Genomic DNA, 18,403 nt, shown 5'->3' with positions numbered 1-18,403 from the left:
TGTGGCGGTGTGTCTCTGCCAAGGAGAGAGGGCAGGTGAGTTCTCCTGGGCAGAGAGCCTGAGGTCGAACCAGAACAACGAGCTCCATCTGTGAGGTCAACCCCTCCACGCTAGCAATCCCACTCACTGAAGACACGCTCTGTGCCTCAAAGTCAGCAAGACCACTGGGTATGTCGAAGCCTTTCAGAGTCGCTCAATACAGAAGAGTCAAAAGGCTCAGAATAAGAAAAGAAAGGGGCTTCCCAGGTGGCTGAGAGGTATAGAATCCACCTGCCAATGCAGGAGACGTGGGTTTGATCAGCAAGATGCCCTGGAGGAGGAAACAGCAGCCCAGGTCTGTATTCCTGACTGGGGAACCCCAAGGGCAGAGGAGTCTGGTAGGTTATAGTCCACACGGCTGCAAAGAGTCAGACAGGACTCAGCGATTAAACAACAAAGGAAAAGAAACCCACTTAGCAGGCGTAATTTGCAATCTCTTTTCCGGGTGCCCAGGGTGCTGTGCTGGGGGGGGTGCATCCTGGGGTTCCGGCCCCATCTCAGGAGGACCACGTGGGGCACTGGGTGGAGCCTGCAACTCGACGCGGGCAAGCAGCACCAGGTGCCCGGACGTCGTGGGAACACACGGGGAGGGCATCAGAGGGCACCGGTCTCCCTGGGGAGCTACATCCTACACAGACGGCCAGGCCCACAGGAGGGCGGATGGGCAGCATCCTGCGCCCAGAGACGCCCCGCGGCTGTGAGCAGGTGGTCGGCAGAGCCCTGAGGAGTGGGAGAGGCTGAGGGGCACGGGTCGGCCAGGAGTCGGGCAGACAGATGATTCCAAATGCCACCGAGATGAAGAGACGCCAGTGGAAACCAGGCAGGACAGACCCGCAGAGAAAGGTGTGCCCAGCGCCTTTGTGGGAAGTCTCTCTGGTGTGAGGTTTTGACTCCTCTCGGGTACGACCGTCAGTCGTGTGAGGCACATTACAGGGTCAGAGAATAACCTCCGAGAGTGGAAACCACAGCCCCGTTCCCAGGAACTGACCGCTCAGGCTGGACCATGGTGCCTCCACAGGGCCAAGCACGGCCCCCAAGATTAAGTGCCCACCTTCCCACAGTTACTGTGAGCCTGGACGTCCACGCTGTCTCCCACACAGCATGTGGATGAACACTTGGCAGTCGGCAAACCGCCGAACAAGTGAGCTGTGCGTGAGGACACTGTCAGCCTGGCTGGGAAAGTGAGTGGCCCTTACTGGCTGAAACTTAATAAAGCTGCCTAAAATGAAATCCATGCCTTTTAAGAAGAAAACGCATCAGCATTGGACTGAGAAGTGTCTGCCTGCCCACCATGGTGCTGTATTATTTTGGATACCGTCTTCCCCTCTTGACAAGAACAGCCTCCATCCAGGAGTTATTTTAAGACCTACTTGTTTTTCCCTAATAAGGATAATTATCTTCAAAAAAGCAAAATGATTAAGTGGTCATGAATGGTGCACTCCCAAACATCCACGATTGCAAAATAAGCTGACCTTTTCAGGGTTTGCGTAAAAGGCTTGCGTGCCCGGGACTCGGGCTTCAGGGCAGGACTGGGGGGCACCTTTGTGGGGGCAGCCCGCCCGCCCCGCTCCTTCCGGCGGGCGGGTGAGGCCTCCACAGCTCTGAGAGCGCCCTCCTGCAGCTCTCCCTGAAGGGCTGGGTGACCTTTCTCTAGGTGGCCCGCCTGACCCCACACGAGCCCGCAGTGACGTCACATAGTGTTTCTCAGTATTGAGGGTCAGTGGTCCCCAGAGGATGAATGACCGACCGCTCCAGCCTTTCAGCCCGGAGTCCAGCCCAGGAGTCCCCAGGCACAGCCCCCAGGAGGAGCCGCGAGGGGCACGCCTGCCTGTCTGTCATATGAACTAAGGAAGGTCTGGGTCTCTAACTAATGAAGACCAGAGCTTGACCGCACATTCATTAATGGCATTGACATTATACAGGCAAAAAGCACACACAGCTTGAGATAGAGGTAAGGCAGTTTCAGATTATCAAAAAGAAAAGTGAGCGCCTCAGAGACAAAGAGCAGATGGCCTGAAGTTTCAGTGGTGTGGTCAAGACGGGCGAAAGGGCGGACAGTCGCGTGATGAGTCTGCTAAACCCACTCTTCCCTGTTAAGAAAGCGTGCCATCCACTGGCGCTGAACCAGATTTCAGGCCAGGGAGGGGGCCTGAGGACACCCTGGGCGCTCCTCCTGAGGCCGAGACACGCACACACAGGCGTCACTCTAGGAATCTCCTTCAGGGGTGTTTGCACCTTCAGGGTCTCTCTTCCTGCTCTTTCTCACCATCGCCCGCCAACCCTGCCCCAAGATCCAGAAAGCACCCTGACTCTTGAACGTGCACCCTGGCGAGCCGGTGAGCACTCACACAGAGCCGTGACGTCAGAGGCCCTCCACCTGCCCTGGAAGGATGGTGAGGAGGGAAGTGATGAAAACCTGAGACCAGCGGCTCAGGGTCAGCACCGGGCGGGGCGCGGTGGTTCTGACACAAACCGGACCGGGTCCCGCCCTCCCCGCCTCCTCTGTGTCCAGTGCCTTTGCTCCAGGCATCATTGGCAGGGTACGGAGGTGGTCGGATGACCCTCCCGTCTTCTCTGCCTCTGCTCACGGGCAGAGAAACATCTCCAACTTTCAGAATCTAAAACTCTCTTTATGGATTCAATGAAAGTACACATCAGGCGACGGCGACCACAGAATTTGTCTAAACAGCAAGCTCTCCAGGCCCCGTGTAAGACCGAGATCCAGCACGCACCCTAAAGGAAGGGTGCCGGGGAAGAGATTTTCATGGTCTCTGAGGCTTTGACGAAACAGACACCATCGGGAGGCATTTAAGGGGAAAAAGAAAATGGAAATGAAACAAAACGGCAACGACCTTCACAGCATCCTACCGATGCCACTGAACCCACCCCCGACGCAGGGGTTGGGTCTCTCACCCCACGATCTCATCAGACGAGCTGCACGGTGGCAACCCAGCCGGGAGGCTGTGCCCCTCAGCCAAGTTCAAGTGCACCTCAACACCTGGAAGAGCCCCGTCCAGGCGGGACTTCAAGTCAACACCTGGAAGAGCCCCGTCCAGGCGGGACTTCAAGTCAACACCTGGAAGACCCCCGTCCAGGCGGGGCTTCAAGTCAACACCTGGAAGACCCCCGTCCAGGCGGGGCTTCAAGTCAACACCTGGAAGACCCCCGTCCAGGCGGGACTTCAAGTCAACACCTGGAAGACCCCCGTCCAGGCGGGACTTCAAGTCAACACCTGGAAGACCCCCATCCAGGCGGGACTTCAAGTCAACACCCGGAAGACCCCCGTCCAGGCGGGGCTTCAAGTCAACGGTTGACGTCACCCTTCTTGGTGTCTCGTGGACACTCACGGGCTTTTTGATGAAAGAGAACAGCCATAACACATTTCAGTGAATGCTATTTGTAATAATTACAGGGTTAAACTCACCGCCTCTCTTAATTTGAGATCATTCTTCACAACCAAACTCGCTTGAGCCCCTTCCCCCGCAAACCTGCAGGAAAGTGCAGAGCGGCGGCCGAGGAGCCCGGCCCGGCCCGGCCCACTCACCTTGGAGCTGGCGGCTCTTGTACAGGTCCCGCGTTCTGACCGGATGAGCCCTGGCCGTGTTGTCGCATTTCGGCTGCTCGTACCTGGGAGGAGGGGAGGAGAGAGACCAGCTGGTTTGAGCCTCTGAGGCGGGCTTGCCTCGGGTTCCCGCTCGCTCACACAGCAGGCTTCCTGGGCCCTGGGACACACGGGGTGTCCGGCCATCACGTTGCAATGTCCAGGATGGACCTTTATTGACCTTGCAACAACTTAACATCTTCTTCACAGTCCATAAGGACACACACGACACCCCGGGCTCTGTCTGTCAAGCCAGTCTCGGCAACACGTCCTGTGCAGGGGACGCACCGCCCCAGGACCAGGCAGGGAGGGGTCGGAGGAGGGGAAACGCCAGCATCGGCACCAAAGTGGGGGCAGGGGGCACAGGCACCCATCCCTACCCCAGAGAGAGCAAAGCCGCAGAGGGAACCTCAGGACTCTAGACAGACGCATCACTCAAGGACCAGCACGTCCCCAGCCTTGCTCATGATGCTGCAAAAGGTTGCCTCCCTACGTGTTCAAACAGTAAAGTAAGAGCTCCGTTCTGGCCCCTCAGAGCCGACAGGAACTGGGGGCCCTGACGTCGAGCAGGCGGACAGGGTGGCTGCGAGTTACTTCAAGTCAGGGAGCAGGCGCTCCAGGGACCCCAGAAAGGACCACCTGCCAGGTGCGCGCCAGACCCCGGCCCAGGTGGACAGCTCGCGAGCATCCCCTGAGCATCCCCCGCGGGGCCTCCCTCCAGGCTCTTCATAAACGCCCCTGGCGGGGAGGCACGGGCAGCCCCAGGCCACCCGGCTCGTGGGGACGCTGACAGTCCCCGAGGGTGCCTGAGAACCTGCCCTCCAGGGTACCTGAGGGAGCCGCGGGAGTCAGGAAGCCTTCCCGGAAAACGTTAACAAGTCGGTGCGGGTCTGGGGTGGGCGCAGGGGGGACAGTCGGGTTCCGGGGGCCGCTGACTCTCAGGGAGTCAACAAAGCCCCCTCGATCCTCACCCCTCCTGCGGCCCAGTGTCCTTTCCACACTCCCAGAAGGAGACACGAGATCGTGCTCACTTCACAGGGATATTTCTGACTCTTATTTCCCACATTCCTTGTCCTCCTACCCGAGAAAATGAAAGAATGAGGTTTCTCTCCAAAGGGAGAGCTTCCCAGAGGCCCTTCCTGGGGCCCAGGGAGCTGGCTGGCCATGAGGGGTGCGTCCAGCCTGGCTGAAGCAAAGCCAGGGCACCGCGGGCTCCTCCGGCCCTCAGACTTTGAGCGGCCTCTTTGATACCAGAAAACCTAGCACCCCACGCACGCTAACTTAATATGCCTTTTGAAAGAGTTGTTTTTGAAATTAAAACATTCCTGACACACTTTGGAAAACAGTCACATTATCACGTTTTCACCACAAGCCATTAACACACATTCTTTGAAATGCAGTGGGGTTCAGTGCAGTTGGCATTGAAGTCACATCACGGGAACGTGAATGGCAGTGAAGGGACCCGTTACCCACCTGGCGTCCCCTCTCACACCTGGGGCTGTGACAGGCAGGTGAAAGCCAGAAATTCACCAGGGGAACATTTGAGAAAGAAATTTCATAACTGAGAGATGGCTGAGGGCTCGCTGTTACGCCTGTTCAATCTGGGGAAACTGAACCTATGCTCAAGACTGAACACTGTTGTTTCAGACTCCAGGTGAGTATCCGTGAGGCTTGGGAGGTTGGCATTGGTACCCACACTAGAGCTGACACCTTCACAGCCAGCAGCCTGTGAAACGCCAGCTCCAGGGAAAGGACACGCCAGGTCCCAGCTCCTGACTGAGCAGTCCCCGCCGGGGCCAGGACTCCCAGGGAGGCCGACCGGCCAGCCACTCCTGGGACGTCTCGCCTGCGAGAACCTCAGGCACGGGCTGCTTTGTGTGTTAGGAAGTTGACTTTTAACACAAACCGTGTCCAGCCTGTGAAAGGCTCAGAGCCAACACGCAATGATAAGAAACCACATCACTGCCAACTCCATTCTGAATCTTGAACCTCGAAGCAGCCTGGGAACTGGCCACACTGCACGGTCATCCTGGTTTTGCTCCAAATTTGGGCAGGAGGTCTTAAGAATCCCAGCACTGTGCTTACATTAAACCATGTATGTTTAAAGGGCAGCATTCCGCTCCTTTTAGAAGAATACTGCTCAGTCGTCTCCGACTCTTGGCGACCCCATGGACTGCAGCACGCCAGGCCTCCCTGCCCATCACCACCTCCCGGAGTTCACTCAAACTCATGTTCATCGAGTCGGTGGCGCCATTAGCCATCTCATCCTCTGTCATCATCCCCTCCTCCTCCAGCCTTCAATCTTTCCCAGCATCAGGGTCTTTTCCCATGAGTAAGTTCTTCTCATCAGGTGGCTAAAGTACTGGAGCTTCAGCTTCAGCATCAGTCCTTCCAATGAATATTCAGGGTTGATTTCCTTTAGGATTGACTGGTTTGATCTCCTTTCTGTCCAAGGGACTCTCAAAAGTCTTCTCCAAAACCAAAGTTCAAAAGCATCAATTCTTCAGCACACAGCTTTCTTTAGAGTCCAACTCTCACATCCATACCTGACCGCTGGAAAAACCATAGCTTTGTCCATAGGGACCTTTGTCGGCAAAGTAATGTCTCTGCTTTTTAATATGCTGTTTGCCATAGCTTTTCTTCCAAGGAGCAAACGTCTTTCAATTTGCAGAAATGACAATCTCAAGAAACAGAATCGATGCCTTTGAAGACTCCGATAAAACCTGTTAAGTTGTGTTGACATCCATCACCACCCTTTTCAATGGTGTTTGTTTTAACTTATTTTATGTAAAAGAAGAGCATCTCTTGATTTTCTGGTTGCCCATCAGATCCCAGGCTCTCTGCCAGGGAGAAATTCGATTTCACATTCACACGGCCAGTGAGACGTGTGGGCCTGCGAGCCGGGAACAGGGCCCTCAGGCAGGTAAGAGCCGCCTTCAGCCTGATGCCAGGTGGACAAACCCTCATCAGCCGTCAAGAAAGTAGAAGAGAAATCCCTTGGTTCTGCACACTGATGTAGCAGCTGGTAGTCAGCCTGGTCCACGCTTAACCCAATAGCTCGCGCCGGCTCTCCCCACCATCAGTTAGCGACCAGGTGGGAACCTGCCCCTCCTCACAGATCATATCCCACCACGCGCGGCCTGGGTTCACACAGGGGCCCTGGATCCAGCTCATGGGGACCCGGGATCCAGCTCATGGGGGCCCGGGATCCAGCTCACGGGGCCTGGGATCCAGCTCATGGGGGCCCGGGATCCGGTTCACGGGGGCCTGGGATCCAGCTCACGGGGCCTGGGATCCAGCTCATGGGGGCCCGGGATCCGGTTCACAGGGGCCTGGGATCCAGCTCACGGGGGCCTGGGATCCAGCTCATGGGGGCCTGGGATCCAGCTCATGGGGGCCCGGGATCCGGTTCACAGGAGCCTGGGATCTGGTTCACAGGGGCCTGGGATCCAGCTCACAGGGGCTCGGGCTTCCGCCTGCCGGTGGTCTAGACATCTCAGCCAAGAGGTCGGTTTTCACTCAAAAAGGCAGAGGAGCCAGGAGAGGCACCAGCGCCCGGCCGGACTCATGGTTCTCCCTGATGACTGTCCCGTCTGGAAGTCTGCCCCGCGGCTGCTCTCTGTGCTGTGTGTTCACTGCCCTTGGTACAGGCCCGAAACAAAGTGTGTCCTTTGTAATGTAGTTTCCGGGCAGGATGCCACAGGAAAGAACCAGCTTATAAAGACAGTGCACTTTATGTCTTCTTACTGTTTGATTTTTCAATTATTCTTCCCCATTAGAAAATACAGAGAATGATTGGTGGAGGGGGCGTGAACTGTCTACCCAAAAGTAAATCATAACTAATCTCCCTAATTTCAGAAAGCTACAAGAAAATAGCATTTATGCAACAGACAGTATTTAAATAGTAACACAGAAGGCTTTCTGCAACCCTGCTGTCCTCCACAGTAGAAGCAGGGCTGTGAGAGGGCGGGGGAGGCTCACACATAAGATCAGATATGCCTTAAAGTTGATAATTTTGACTGACTTCCCAGCATGTAAGACTCCCTAGAAATCAGTTTAACCCAAATCCATTTTTTCTTGCTACTGATGGGTTTAGCCATAGTCATATGATCCAATTATGGCCAATAATCCATGAATTTAATCCGCCAGGAGACTTTTAGGAAAGCAGACTCAGCTCCTGAGAGAGACAGGCTGTGTGTCCTCTGAGAACATGGTGTCTGAGTGAGATGCCCGGATCCCTGAAGCCGTCTTGTGACCACGAGGGGCGTCTGTCCAAGGGCAGTCACAACACAATGAGGACATGAGAGGAAAGTTTCGGAGACTCCATGTCCTTGGTGGCGTCAACCAGTCACAGGACCCACTGAAAGGGGACTCGTCCGTCTCTGCACTCGTCTTCAGGTCACACGGTCCCTCGGTGTTTACGCCCATTTGTAAGATTTATCGCTGCTGGAAATGAAGAGCTTCCTAATCGATACAGCCCCTCTTGCGGTCAAAACTGAATAGATCCTGGCTCTGAGACTTGCAATGTGGGGGCCGCATTCACCCTTCCAGACTGCCACCTTAGCCCAGAGACAGCATCAGCTTGCTCCTCAATTCCTCAGGACCTGACTACAACGTCAACATTTTGGGGAGCCCCCAGCCACTCCATGGAAGTCACACCCCAATATTCTCTGTCTCCATTTCCTCTGTTTTCTTCCAGCACAGCTGTCGTGGGCCAGCACATTGCTCACATTCAGCTCATCTGCTCACGTGTTCTGCTTACCGTCCCTTTCCCTCCATCAGAACAGAGGCTCCGTGAAGCCCAGATTTTGGTCTCTTTTGTTCCCTGTATGTCCCCTAGGGTGGCATCTGCAATGTCGAGGGATTCAAGCGTTTGGTGAATAGAAGGTGAACGGATACAGGGCAGGGGCATCTCTCGGAGCTTTCAGGGGTGATACAGGGCGGGGGTGTCTCTCAGAGCTTTCAGGGTCACACCCTTTCCGTGCTGAACTCTGTCACAAGTACAATCCGCGCTGCCTGGCTTTGGGCGCCCGGGGGTGGCCCCGTCCATGCCTGGGTGCTGATCGCTGGGGCCTGGTCTGGCCAGGTAGAGTGAGAGGAGACACACGGAGGAACCACAGGGAAGAAAAGCCACACCATGTTGTCAGGGCCATGTGATGCTGCTGGAAGCCAGGACAGAGGCGAGGCGCAGAGCAAGCTGGTGAATTGGAGATCGAGAGAGGAGGAGACGAAAAGAGGTGGACAGGGCCTGTGGACTGCTGCGGCCGCCACGGGAGGAGCCCCATGGGACGTGCAGATGCTGACGCCCCCAGCAGGGCACGGAGCCCGCACGGGACCCCACTGTGCTCGGTCACGTCACCGCCTTGGTCCTGATAGTGTCAGGGTCGCGACAGCCAGCATCAGGCAGAATAGATGAATGAAGCACAAACGGGAGAAAACCCACACCTCTAATCTGAAGCATCTCCTCCCCAGGGTCTAATCTAAGTCTGCTTCTTGAAATTCAAAGAAGAGGGAGTCCCTCGCTCCTGCAGGCAAAAATAGGGGAAACGAGACCGTGGTGCTGGGCTCTGATAACATCTGGGCAGAATGAAAGCAGGCTGGATGCTGGGGTCGGGGGAGTTCTCTTGTGTTTCCCGTCCAATCGTAAGGTAAGTGTTCGCGGGTTCTTTGGGACAATGTGCTGAAGCTGACCTCACCCTCTGGGCCCATCTGTACAGGCCTGGCCTTGACAGGGTCAGGACTCCATTGGCCAGCGCTAAGGGAACTTCCAGTGGCTCATGCAGCCCAGCCTGGGGAACAAACCCCCCAACTTAATGCACCGTCCACAAGCCAGAGTGTGAAGGGTGTCCAGAGGTCACTCTCCAAGAAAGGTTTCTCAGAAAAGAGCTCTCCCTGCAATACACATGTGCTCAGGAACCAAAGAAGCGATTTCACACACAAAACTGTGGGACGATGTGCGTCCTCTTCAGGTTTGAAACCATCTCCTACAACTGCCGCGGAGGGAACCCTGGCCCCTGTCCTGGACACCCCCATCCCCACGGGGGGGCCCCCACGGAGCCTGGTCTCTCTGATGAACCAGACAGGCTCCAGGCGTGCCTGGACCTTTCCATCAGGAGACAGCAGCTGCTCACCATCCCTCCAGCTCCCGGAGTCTGTGCGGTGTTTCCCCATCCACACACGTGGCAGTCACACTTGAGAAACTGGGGAAGTGTCTTAGGAGACATAGGAGTGCTCACACCTCAGGGCTGCAGAGGCAACCAGGCTCATTTCCCTGTATGTAGAAGCTATTTTTATGGGCTTCCCTGGCAGCTCAGATGGTAAAGAATCTGCTTGCAATGCAGGAGACCCAGGTTCAATCCTTGCGTCAGAAAGATCCCCTGGAGAGGGGAATGGCAACCCAATCCAGTGTTCTTGCCTGGGAAATCCCATGGACAGAGAAGCCTGGTGGGCTACAGTCCACGGGGCCGCAAAGAGTCAGACACAGCTGAGTAACTAATACGTAGAAACTATTTCTGTATCAATGTGTGAGAAGTCAAAGGTCGAGGCATGTAACCAACAGCTGCAGAAACACCCTCACTGACATTCACACCATTCCCGTGATCAGGGAGCAGGGCTTCTGGTGCTGTCACGAAATGACTTGCTTTGCTCAAACTCACACAAAACATGAGTGAATAGGTTGGGTTTTGTTTCGAACCCTTGACCTCAGCACTCTCTTTTTTAGCGGTGACTTCAGGACACAGATACCCCTGGACTACAGACAGCCATCTGGGCAGCCAGCCCCTTCACCAAAAAGAGGCTGAGGCGACGAGGACACACTCTCAGCACCTGCCCAGCCAGCCGGACGTCAGAGCCATCCTCCCCGACCGCAGCCTGCGTGAACAGGATGGGAGCATGCCCTGCCTAAAGCGTCAAGCTCCGGTCCTGTCAGGGGACACTCTTCCCAGGCCTCGCGCCCACGGGCATTAACGCTGAGCAGCAGGTGAGCTCAGGCCTCGGGGCCTCGGGGCCTCGAGTCCATGGCAGGCGGGAAGCCTGCGTTCCAGAGCTTACCTGGTGGACGTGCCAGGGATGGGGCAGCCGGTGTCCACCATGGGCGTTAACGCTGAGCAGCAGGTGAGCTCAGGCCTCGGGGCCTCGAGCCCATGGCGGGCAGGAAGCCTTACCTGGTGGACGTGCCGGGGATGGGGCGGCCGGTGTCCACCAGGACGCACCAGCAGTAGCCCGTGGACGGATGGCACTGCACCGGCTTGTAGAGGCCGCCATGGGCGCACTCGGGGATGACCACGTTGTCGTTCTTGGGCTGCCTGGCCTCCTCCAGGGCCGACTGCTGTTCCTGGTCGCACGAGGATACTGCAGTGAGGAGGAGACGGGAGTGAGCACCTGGGAAACAGGGCGGGGCCGGCCAGCAGGGTCCCCGCGCTGCTATGGCTGCAGGGTGGACAGCTTCCACAGGGGATCTGATGTCCCTGGGCTCCCAAGGCCATGGGTAGGACCCGGACCCCAGCGACAGCCATGGCCCTCTGCTCTGGGTCCCCAGATGGAGGGAGGGGCTGGCAGACACCCAGTCCAGGGCCACTGAGCACCCCCAGGAGGGTCCCAGGTGAACATCCCCCACCGCCGTGCCCTGCCCGAGGGCTGCCTGAGGCCGAGGCTGCAGCGTGTCAGCCCCAGAGGCTCCGCTGCAGTGCTTGCCAAACAGGCCGCATGCCCGGAAATCGGTCAAGAGGAGGAGGAGCCGCGCCAGTCGGGCCAGCGTCACGGGCGGTGCAAGGCGAGTGCTGAAGCTCGCCCGCAGGAAAGCCGCTGAACAGTGAACTGAACAGCTAAACTCAGAATTCTAAGCACAGCGTTTCAATGCGTAGGGGCTTCTGTCTTCCTACGTTAATAGATCCCGTTTCTTTTTTGCATTTAGATGTGAGGTAACTTAGATCTAGGGAGTCCCTGGGTCGGGAAGATCCCCGGGAGAAGGAAATGGCAACCCACTCCAGTGTTCTTGCCTGGAGAATCCCAGGGATGGCAGAGCCTGGTGGGCTGCCGTCTATGGGGTCGCACAGAGTCGGACACGACTGAAGCAATTTAGCAGCAGCAGCAGCAGCCAGCCCTTAAAAAGGTCTGGCGAATCACAGGCAGACCAGAAACCTATCGTGAGATAACTCATAGTGACGGCATTATTAGTGAGAAACCAGCTAGATTTTTCTTGCTCTAGTGAGTCCGTTTGCACCACGAGGACAGTCACGCACGTGTGCTGCTGTGACTAGTCTGCCTGCAGACTGCATCGGCAGACGCTGCTGCGTGTGGACCACGGCACCCCTGCTCATGTCCACAGGTGAAGGTCACCTGTGGATCCCCCCCTTGCTCCCACTCAGAGGCACGCATGGAGCTCCCTGCCAGGCTGACCTCAGCCTCCTGGCGATGGACAAGGAAGGCGGGGGCCGTACGGCCATGAGGCCAGGTTGATGTTCTGTGGGATGAGCGCGGAGCCGGAGGGGGTGGGGTGGGGCTACATCTCACAGGTGTTCTGTAGCATTTAATGAGCAAGAGGGAGGGGGGAAGACAGGGCCCTTGGATGACGGCTTGCATTTCTGTTCCTAATAGCAAGCACCCTGGTCCCCGAGACAGAGAAGACTCCGGGTCCTCAGCGTCCGTGGAGGAGGCCCAGGCGCTGCCCTGGCCAAGGCCACGGTCCTTAGGGCAGCGTGTGGTCTGTGAGCACCTGGGCTGCAGGGGCTACGGGACCCCGAGTGGTCGGCCGCCCCCTGCTCCCCAAGGCGTCCATGCAGCTCTATTACATTCCCCGTGACTTTGACTCTCCGGAGGTGGATATTTTTGAGGGGAGGGTCTGTAAGTTAAGAATCGTAACTAGCAGAGCTGTGGCTGTGAAGCAGGTCAACATCAGGACGGGGCACTGGTTTCCCTCGAGCGCCCCACTGTGTGGTTCAGCACACTCGGCACACACTGGCTGACGGGCGTCTCTCTAGGCGCAGCTCCAGTGCTGACCCATGCGCGCAGCAGATGCTACTTCAATTCCAGCTCATCGCTAATACGTACAAATAATGAATGCCGCTGCGTTTCTTACAACAGCACCACCCACTTTCTTCAAAACGCCATCCTGATTGTTTCCTATAATCCCTGGACTTTTCTGTAGATTCTAGATTTCACCCGGCAAACAGTTGCGGTGGTGCTCAGTCGCCCAGCCGTATCTGACTCTTTGGGACGCTGTGGACTGCAGTACACCAGGCCTCCCTACCCCTCACCAACTTGAAGTTTGCCCAAGTTCAAGTTCATTGCAAATAGATACATAAATCAAACCCACCCCTGTGTTACCCGGTTATCTTAACAAGGCGTTGGCTCCAACTGTAACTGGGAAACTGGCGTGGAGTCACAATGACGTGACTCGTGTTGCTTTCTAAAGTGACAGATGCACTACTTTAAACCAGACTGAGGCGGGAACCAAGAAGGATGCAGGCTGAGCCACGTGTTTCCAGAGGCAACTGGGTCCTGCTCTTAGCCGTCCTAGGAGCGGCTGGCCCGTTCCTAACTGGAGCCCCACACTCAGGAGACTCAGCTGACGCAAGGGCTTCTGTTCCAGAAAGCTCTCCTGGAAAACACATTGCTTACTTTAATGTTCACTTGGCCCTTTTTCAGAAGTTTTGTTAGTGAACAGAATTTATGGTGTGATTGTCTGGGCACAAAATGCGTTTCATGCTCCATCCAAGGACATGCTGTATCTATAGAATGGGTTCTGGAAAATTCTTGAAATGGCCCTTTTGAGGATTTTACATCATATTTGAAGGCTCATCGTAAGCAAAGTAGGATTGATTAAATTGACCACCTCTTAAAATTTGCTGAGACTGTTGTAAAATATGGAAGATACTATTGCCAAGTCAGAAGAGATTTGTGTTTGTTTATATAAACATCCTGGCTGAAGTTAGAACTGTTAACTTGTACAATTTTATTTGGTAAACCTGGCTCTGTGTGGGGAATTCAGTTTCTCCTATGGGAGAAATGCAATTACATTTTATGGCCATATGGAAGGAAGTAGATCTTCTTTAGTCTAATTCACGATGGCCCTAGGGAACTGAAGCTAAAGGGTGTCCCATCTCGCTGTTTGAAAATCACCCTCCTCACTGGGACAGCTGAGCTCTGCCCCTTCTGGTTCCACGGGGCCACACAGGATGGCAAAGGAAGATGCTCCTGGTGTGGGGGTGGTTCTCTCAGCACAGATGCCCTGCTCTGCGCAGGACGTCAACTGCACTGATGGAAGGAGAAGGAGAGCTGACAGAGGGATATAAACCAGCTGTGCATCCCGGCACTGGGGACTTTCAGTCCTGAGACCCGGGGATCAGGATTCTAGGGCACAAGTCCCAGCCACGTTTCAGAAAATCATCAGTGAGGGCCCATAACACAGGAGGAAAGGAGGACTCACCACACAGGAGGAAAGGAGGACTCACAGGAGGAAAGGAGGACTCACAGGAGGAAAGGAGGACTCACCACACAGGAGGAAAGGAGGTCTCACAGGAGGAAAGGAGGACTCGCCACACAGGAGGAAAGGAGGACTCACCACACAGGAGGAAAGGAGGACTCACAGGAGGAAAGGAGGACTCACCACACAGGAGGAAAGGAGGACTCACAGGAGGAAAGGAGGACTCGCCACACAGGAGGAAAGGAGGACTCACCACACAGGAGGAAAGGAGGACTCACAGGAGGAAAGGAGGACTCACAGGAGGAAAGGAGGACTCACCACACAGGAGGAAAGGAGGACTCACAGGAGGAAAGGAGGACTCGCCACACAGGAGGAAAGGAGGACTCACAGGAGGAAAGGAGGACTCACAGGAGGAAAGGAGGACTCACAGGGCAGGAGGAAAGGAGGACTCACAGGAGGAAAGGAGGACTCACAGGAGGAAAGGGCACAGAATGGGGGAATTTTTAGAGAAACTGGAAATGAGAGAACTGATTAATGATGGAGGAAATAGGAAAGAAGGAAGGAGAGATGGTCAAAAGGAACTGGCGGCATAAGGGGGGGACGGGCTGCAGACCACGTGACCAGTGTGTGTGGAGGCAGAGACCCCTGCTGCTGGCCGATGGCCCAGGGCCAGCGAAGGGACCAAGGCTGCAGTTTACAACAATGACCTCACTGAAAGTTCGCTTTAAATCCATCGCAAAGAATGCCCATCAATGGATGAAAATGAACTTTGAGATTCTGGAAATAATTCAGCAAGAAAACAAATAACCAGCGCTCACAAACTTCAAATTATAACATCCATTTTAACAGGTTAGATGAAAATATCTATGCTTTCTCTCCTGTTCAGACAAGATTGGGTGTGTTCAGGATGGTATGGTCATAGATGTCTTTCCTATTCAGAAGGGCTTTTGCTATACAGGTTTCTCTTGAATTAAATGTTGAGGAGTTAATGTGTGAAGGAAGAATAAAGAGATAAAAGTGAACGCAGTGTAGAAGAAATTTTAACATGAGGGAATTCAAAGAAAGGTAAGGCACTGTATCTTCTGAGCAAGACTGCTCAGAGAGAGGTCCCCTTTGAGGAGTTTGCCATGGCAAAGGAAAACTGAGAGATTATTTAAACTGATGATTGGGTCAAAGAAAGATTTGTTTTCCTAAGGAAAGAAGCCTGAAACATACTTTGAGGAGAAATAAAAGAAAAAGATGTTGCAGTGAATGAGGTTCTCATTCCCAGAGAATTAGAAATTGAAGAGAAAACACGTGAGGCCTGGAGACTCCAGGAGACACCAGCGTCAAGTCTTACGGGCAAAGCTCAGGTTCTGGACTAGGGGACAGACTGGCTGCTCTCCAGCCTCGAATTACCAGCCTTATGAGTTCCAGCAACATTCTCGCCTCACAGATTCCACACCCCGCACCGCGACTGTCTCGCCTGCCTCTCAGTCACCATGGCTGCTGGCGTAATGCCTGCCAAGTGGCAGGCTTCTAGGACACTGCGAGGTGTTACTAATAATGAGCAAAAGTTTAACACAGCCCCTCCAACAACAACAGCCAAAAATTAGACGCAGAAGCACAAAGAGTAAAAGCTCCTGTAAAGAGCCAGAGTCATAACCCAAAGAAAACTTTATGTGTATTTAATACCATACATATTTTTAAACCACATCTTTTTCCTATAACTTCTTGTTTCATTAATACAACACCCAGGCTTATGCTACATTGTCCTACGTACCTGAACTATCAAGTCAAGGTGTATAACAAAGCCTCGGGGAACAGATGAGAATTAAAATGGATCAGACTTCAGCTGCAGATTCTACACATTTTGTGTCTGGTAATAGAGGGGTCTGCTCAAATTTCCAAGTTATACATGTAATTCATCATGCCCCCAGATCTCAACATTCTCTACGAAAGGATAGCTTTCTATTTGGTGTATTAAATCCATTCTCACCTGAGCCTTGGCTTTGCAGACATATCTCGATGGCTGTCTTCTTGCTCCAGCTTAACTAACCTGATGGTACTGTTCACACACAAACATGTGTGAACTCTTGACTATGATTATGGTGACTGTGCTGTACTTTCTTCTGTGGCAAATTTGACTTAAGCTTCTCTAGTTCCAAGCAGCTGTGTTTGTGCCTTCTCTAATGCTACGAACTTTTCAATGTTTTTGGTTTTGATATCCATCTCCTGGGCTCCTCGTCGTATTTTGAGCAGACTTCTGAGATGCACTTAGCACTTTGGAAATAGTCTGCCTCAGTACTTTTTCACATATATATTAGACTAGAAACACAAGTACAATTCCAATTTGCTTGTATCAGTTCTAATAACTCATATAACAACTCTGTATTTTTAGAAAGCTACTTCTATAAATTTGGTAGAATGTCCATTAAAATTAGTTTATTTTCCAAACTAGCAAATTTTAGTGACTTAGAAAGTATTTGACAGATTGTTCAAGTAATCTGACAACCAAAGGGGATTAGATGACAATAAGTAGCCACCAGACATTTATGAACTTAAAGGGGGGGGGACCTCTTAAATGAAGATCTCTTTAAACAGAGGATGCTTGATTTTAATATGATGAAGCCTGAAGCATTTTTATAGGAAGCAATAACAAACCGCACACATTTTAAAAGCATGATCTTCAGATTCGGCCGAATTTCAGAAGGACTCCCACTGCAGGTATCGTTTTGTGCTCAGTGTCCCTGCTTATGGGCTTCCCTGGGGGCTCAGATGGTAAAGCGTCTGCCTGCAACGTGGGAGACCCGGGTTCGATCCCTGGGTTGGGAAGATCCCCTGGAGAAGGAAATGGCAACCCACTCCAGTATTCTTGCCTGGAGAATCCCACGGACGGAGGAGCCTGGTGGGCTACAGTCCATGGGGTCGCAGCGTCGGACACGACTGAGCGACTTCACTCACTTCACTTCCCTTCCCTGCTTATGGGCTTCTCATTAATATTCAGTTTTATGTTTCACGTTCCAACAGGTATGAAGTCTGGAGAAGCTTCAACACACTGAAATATTTGAACGTGCGTGTGTTCCAACCCCCATGACCATCACCTGGACACAGGACTCTGCCCCCGGAAGTTCCTCTGGGTCCGCTCGCCTCCTCTTGAATCTGCTTCCTTTGCTCTGCGCACTGTGCCAGGACTCCTCCCCTCTGGCCACAGTCCCTGCTACAGCTTCACTCCTGTCGAGTGTTGTGGGGAGAGTGTCGCCCAGCTGCAGGTCGACTGTTCTCGGTATTAGTTAAGGGACTGGTCCCTTTCCTCACATGATAATCTGCTCTTGGAACAGTCTGCTTCCCCAGACGTGCCTCGTTTCTCGAGAACTATAAAATCACTTCCCAGCAGCAGCAGCATGCCTCGGGACGCCATCAGAAATCACTGCAGGTGTGGACAGCATGCCCAGACGTGACGCTCGCGTCCACTCGTGTCTGACGGACACTGGCAGATGCTTTTCTCTTCTGACTCTCGTCTCCTTATTTATTCTCAGGTAGAGTCATGCAGAGGCAACTGAGCGGATTTAATTTTCAAAGTCAAAGGGTTTTTATTTAATCCTCTGGTAATCCTTCCAGAAACATGGCTGCACAGTACGAAATGGAGATGAACAGACTGAGTCCCGCCCTCCTCGCCTCCTGGCTTCAGGGAATCAATCACAGAAACGAGGAATTACCTGCCAAACACCACCACCCCAGGCTCCTGCCTCCCAAGGTGGGCAGAGATGCTGACAGCGTAGCGTGCGGGCGGGCTTACGGAGAAGGATGACGAGCCTTGCAAATTTGAAGCAATTATTTAAAATGCTGAAACAGTGCTCATAACTCGCTTAGACGTTGTGATAATATTACACCCTGAGAGCAGAAGTTTTCAGTTACAGTCACCCTATCTGGCTTTAGGCAGAGAAAACTGGGTTCTCTTTTATTACAGTGAACTTCTTCATCAGTTAAGTAGCAAAACTCTCAGAAAATGGGGATTAGAAGAAAATCTTCTCTAACTGGTAAACAGCGTATTTTTTTCTGTAGTTAACCACACGCTTAGTGATACAAGATTGAATGCTATCACTCTAAGATGGAAAAGAATCTCATCTCTGCTATTTTTCATTATATTAGAGGTCCTGGGCAATCCCCAAAAAGGTAAGGAAAGGATAGGAATAAAGATTGGAAAGAAAATGTAGAACTGTTTTTAATCACACATGACAGAAATGTGCACGTATAAGGAATTGAAACACCTGTAGAAAGAAACTGCTAGAAATAATAAGTGAATACAGCAAGTGATGTACAAAATCAGCAGAATCTCCATAGACTAGCATGGAGGACCA

At 53.4% G+C, this 18,403-nt stretch overlaps 1 protein-coding gene across 2 annotated transcripts in view; it reads right to left on the bottom strand.

The window, feature by feature from the left end:
• The window catches only part of SMOC2 (SPARC related modular calcium binding 2), a 157,231-nt gene that overhangs the window by 35,103 nt on the left and 103,725 nt on the right, over window positions 1-18,403 (bottom strand). For both annotated transcript variants that reach the window (XM_027552068.1, XM_027552067.1), the window contains exons 8-9: window positions 10,804-10,990; window positions 3,584-3,666 (exon numbers count right to left, since the gene is read on the bottom strand). In XM_027552068.1, the coding sequence (XP_027407869.1) occupies window positions 3,584-3,666; window positions 10,804-10,990 (270 nt within the window). The remainder of the gene's footprint in view (window positions 1-3,583; window positions 3,667-10,803; window positions 10,991-18,403) is intronic.

This window comes from Bos indicus x Bos taurus, chromosome 9 (assembly GCF_003369695.1).
Source record: "Bos indicus x Bos taurus breed Angus x Brahman F1 hybrid chromosome 9, Bos_hybrid_MaternalHap_v2.0, whole genome shotgun sequence".
NCBI classification, from domain to species: domain Eukaryota; kingdom Metazoa; phylum Chordata; class Mammalia; order Artiodactyla; family Bovidae; genus Bos; species Bos indicus x Bos taurus.
This window is presented reverse-complemented; position numbering and strand designations above follow the sequence as displayed.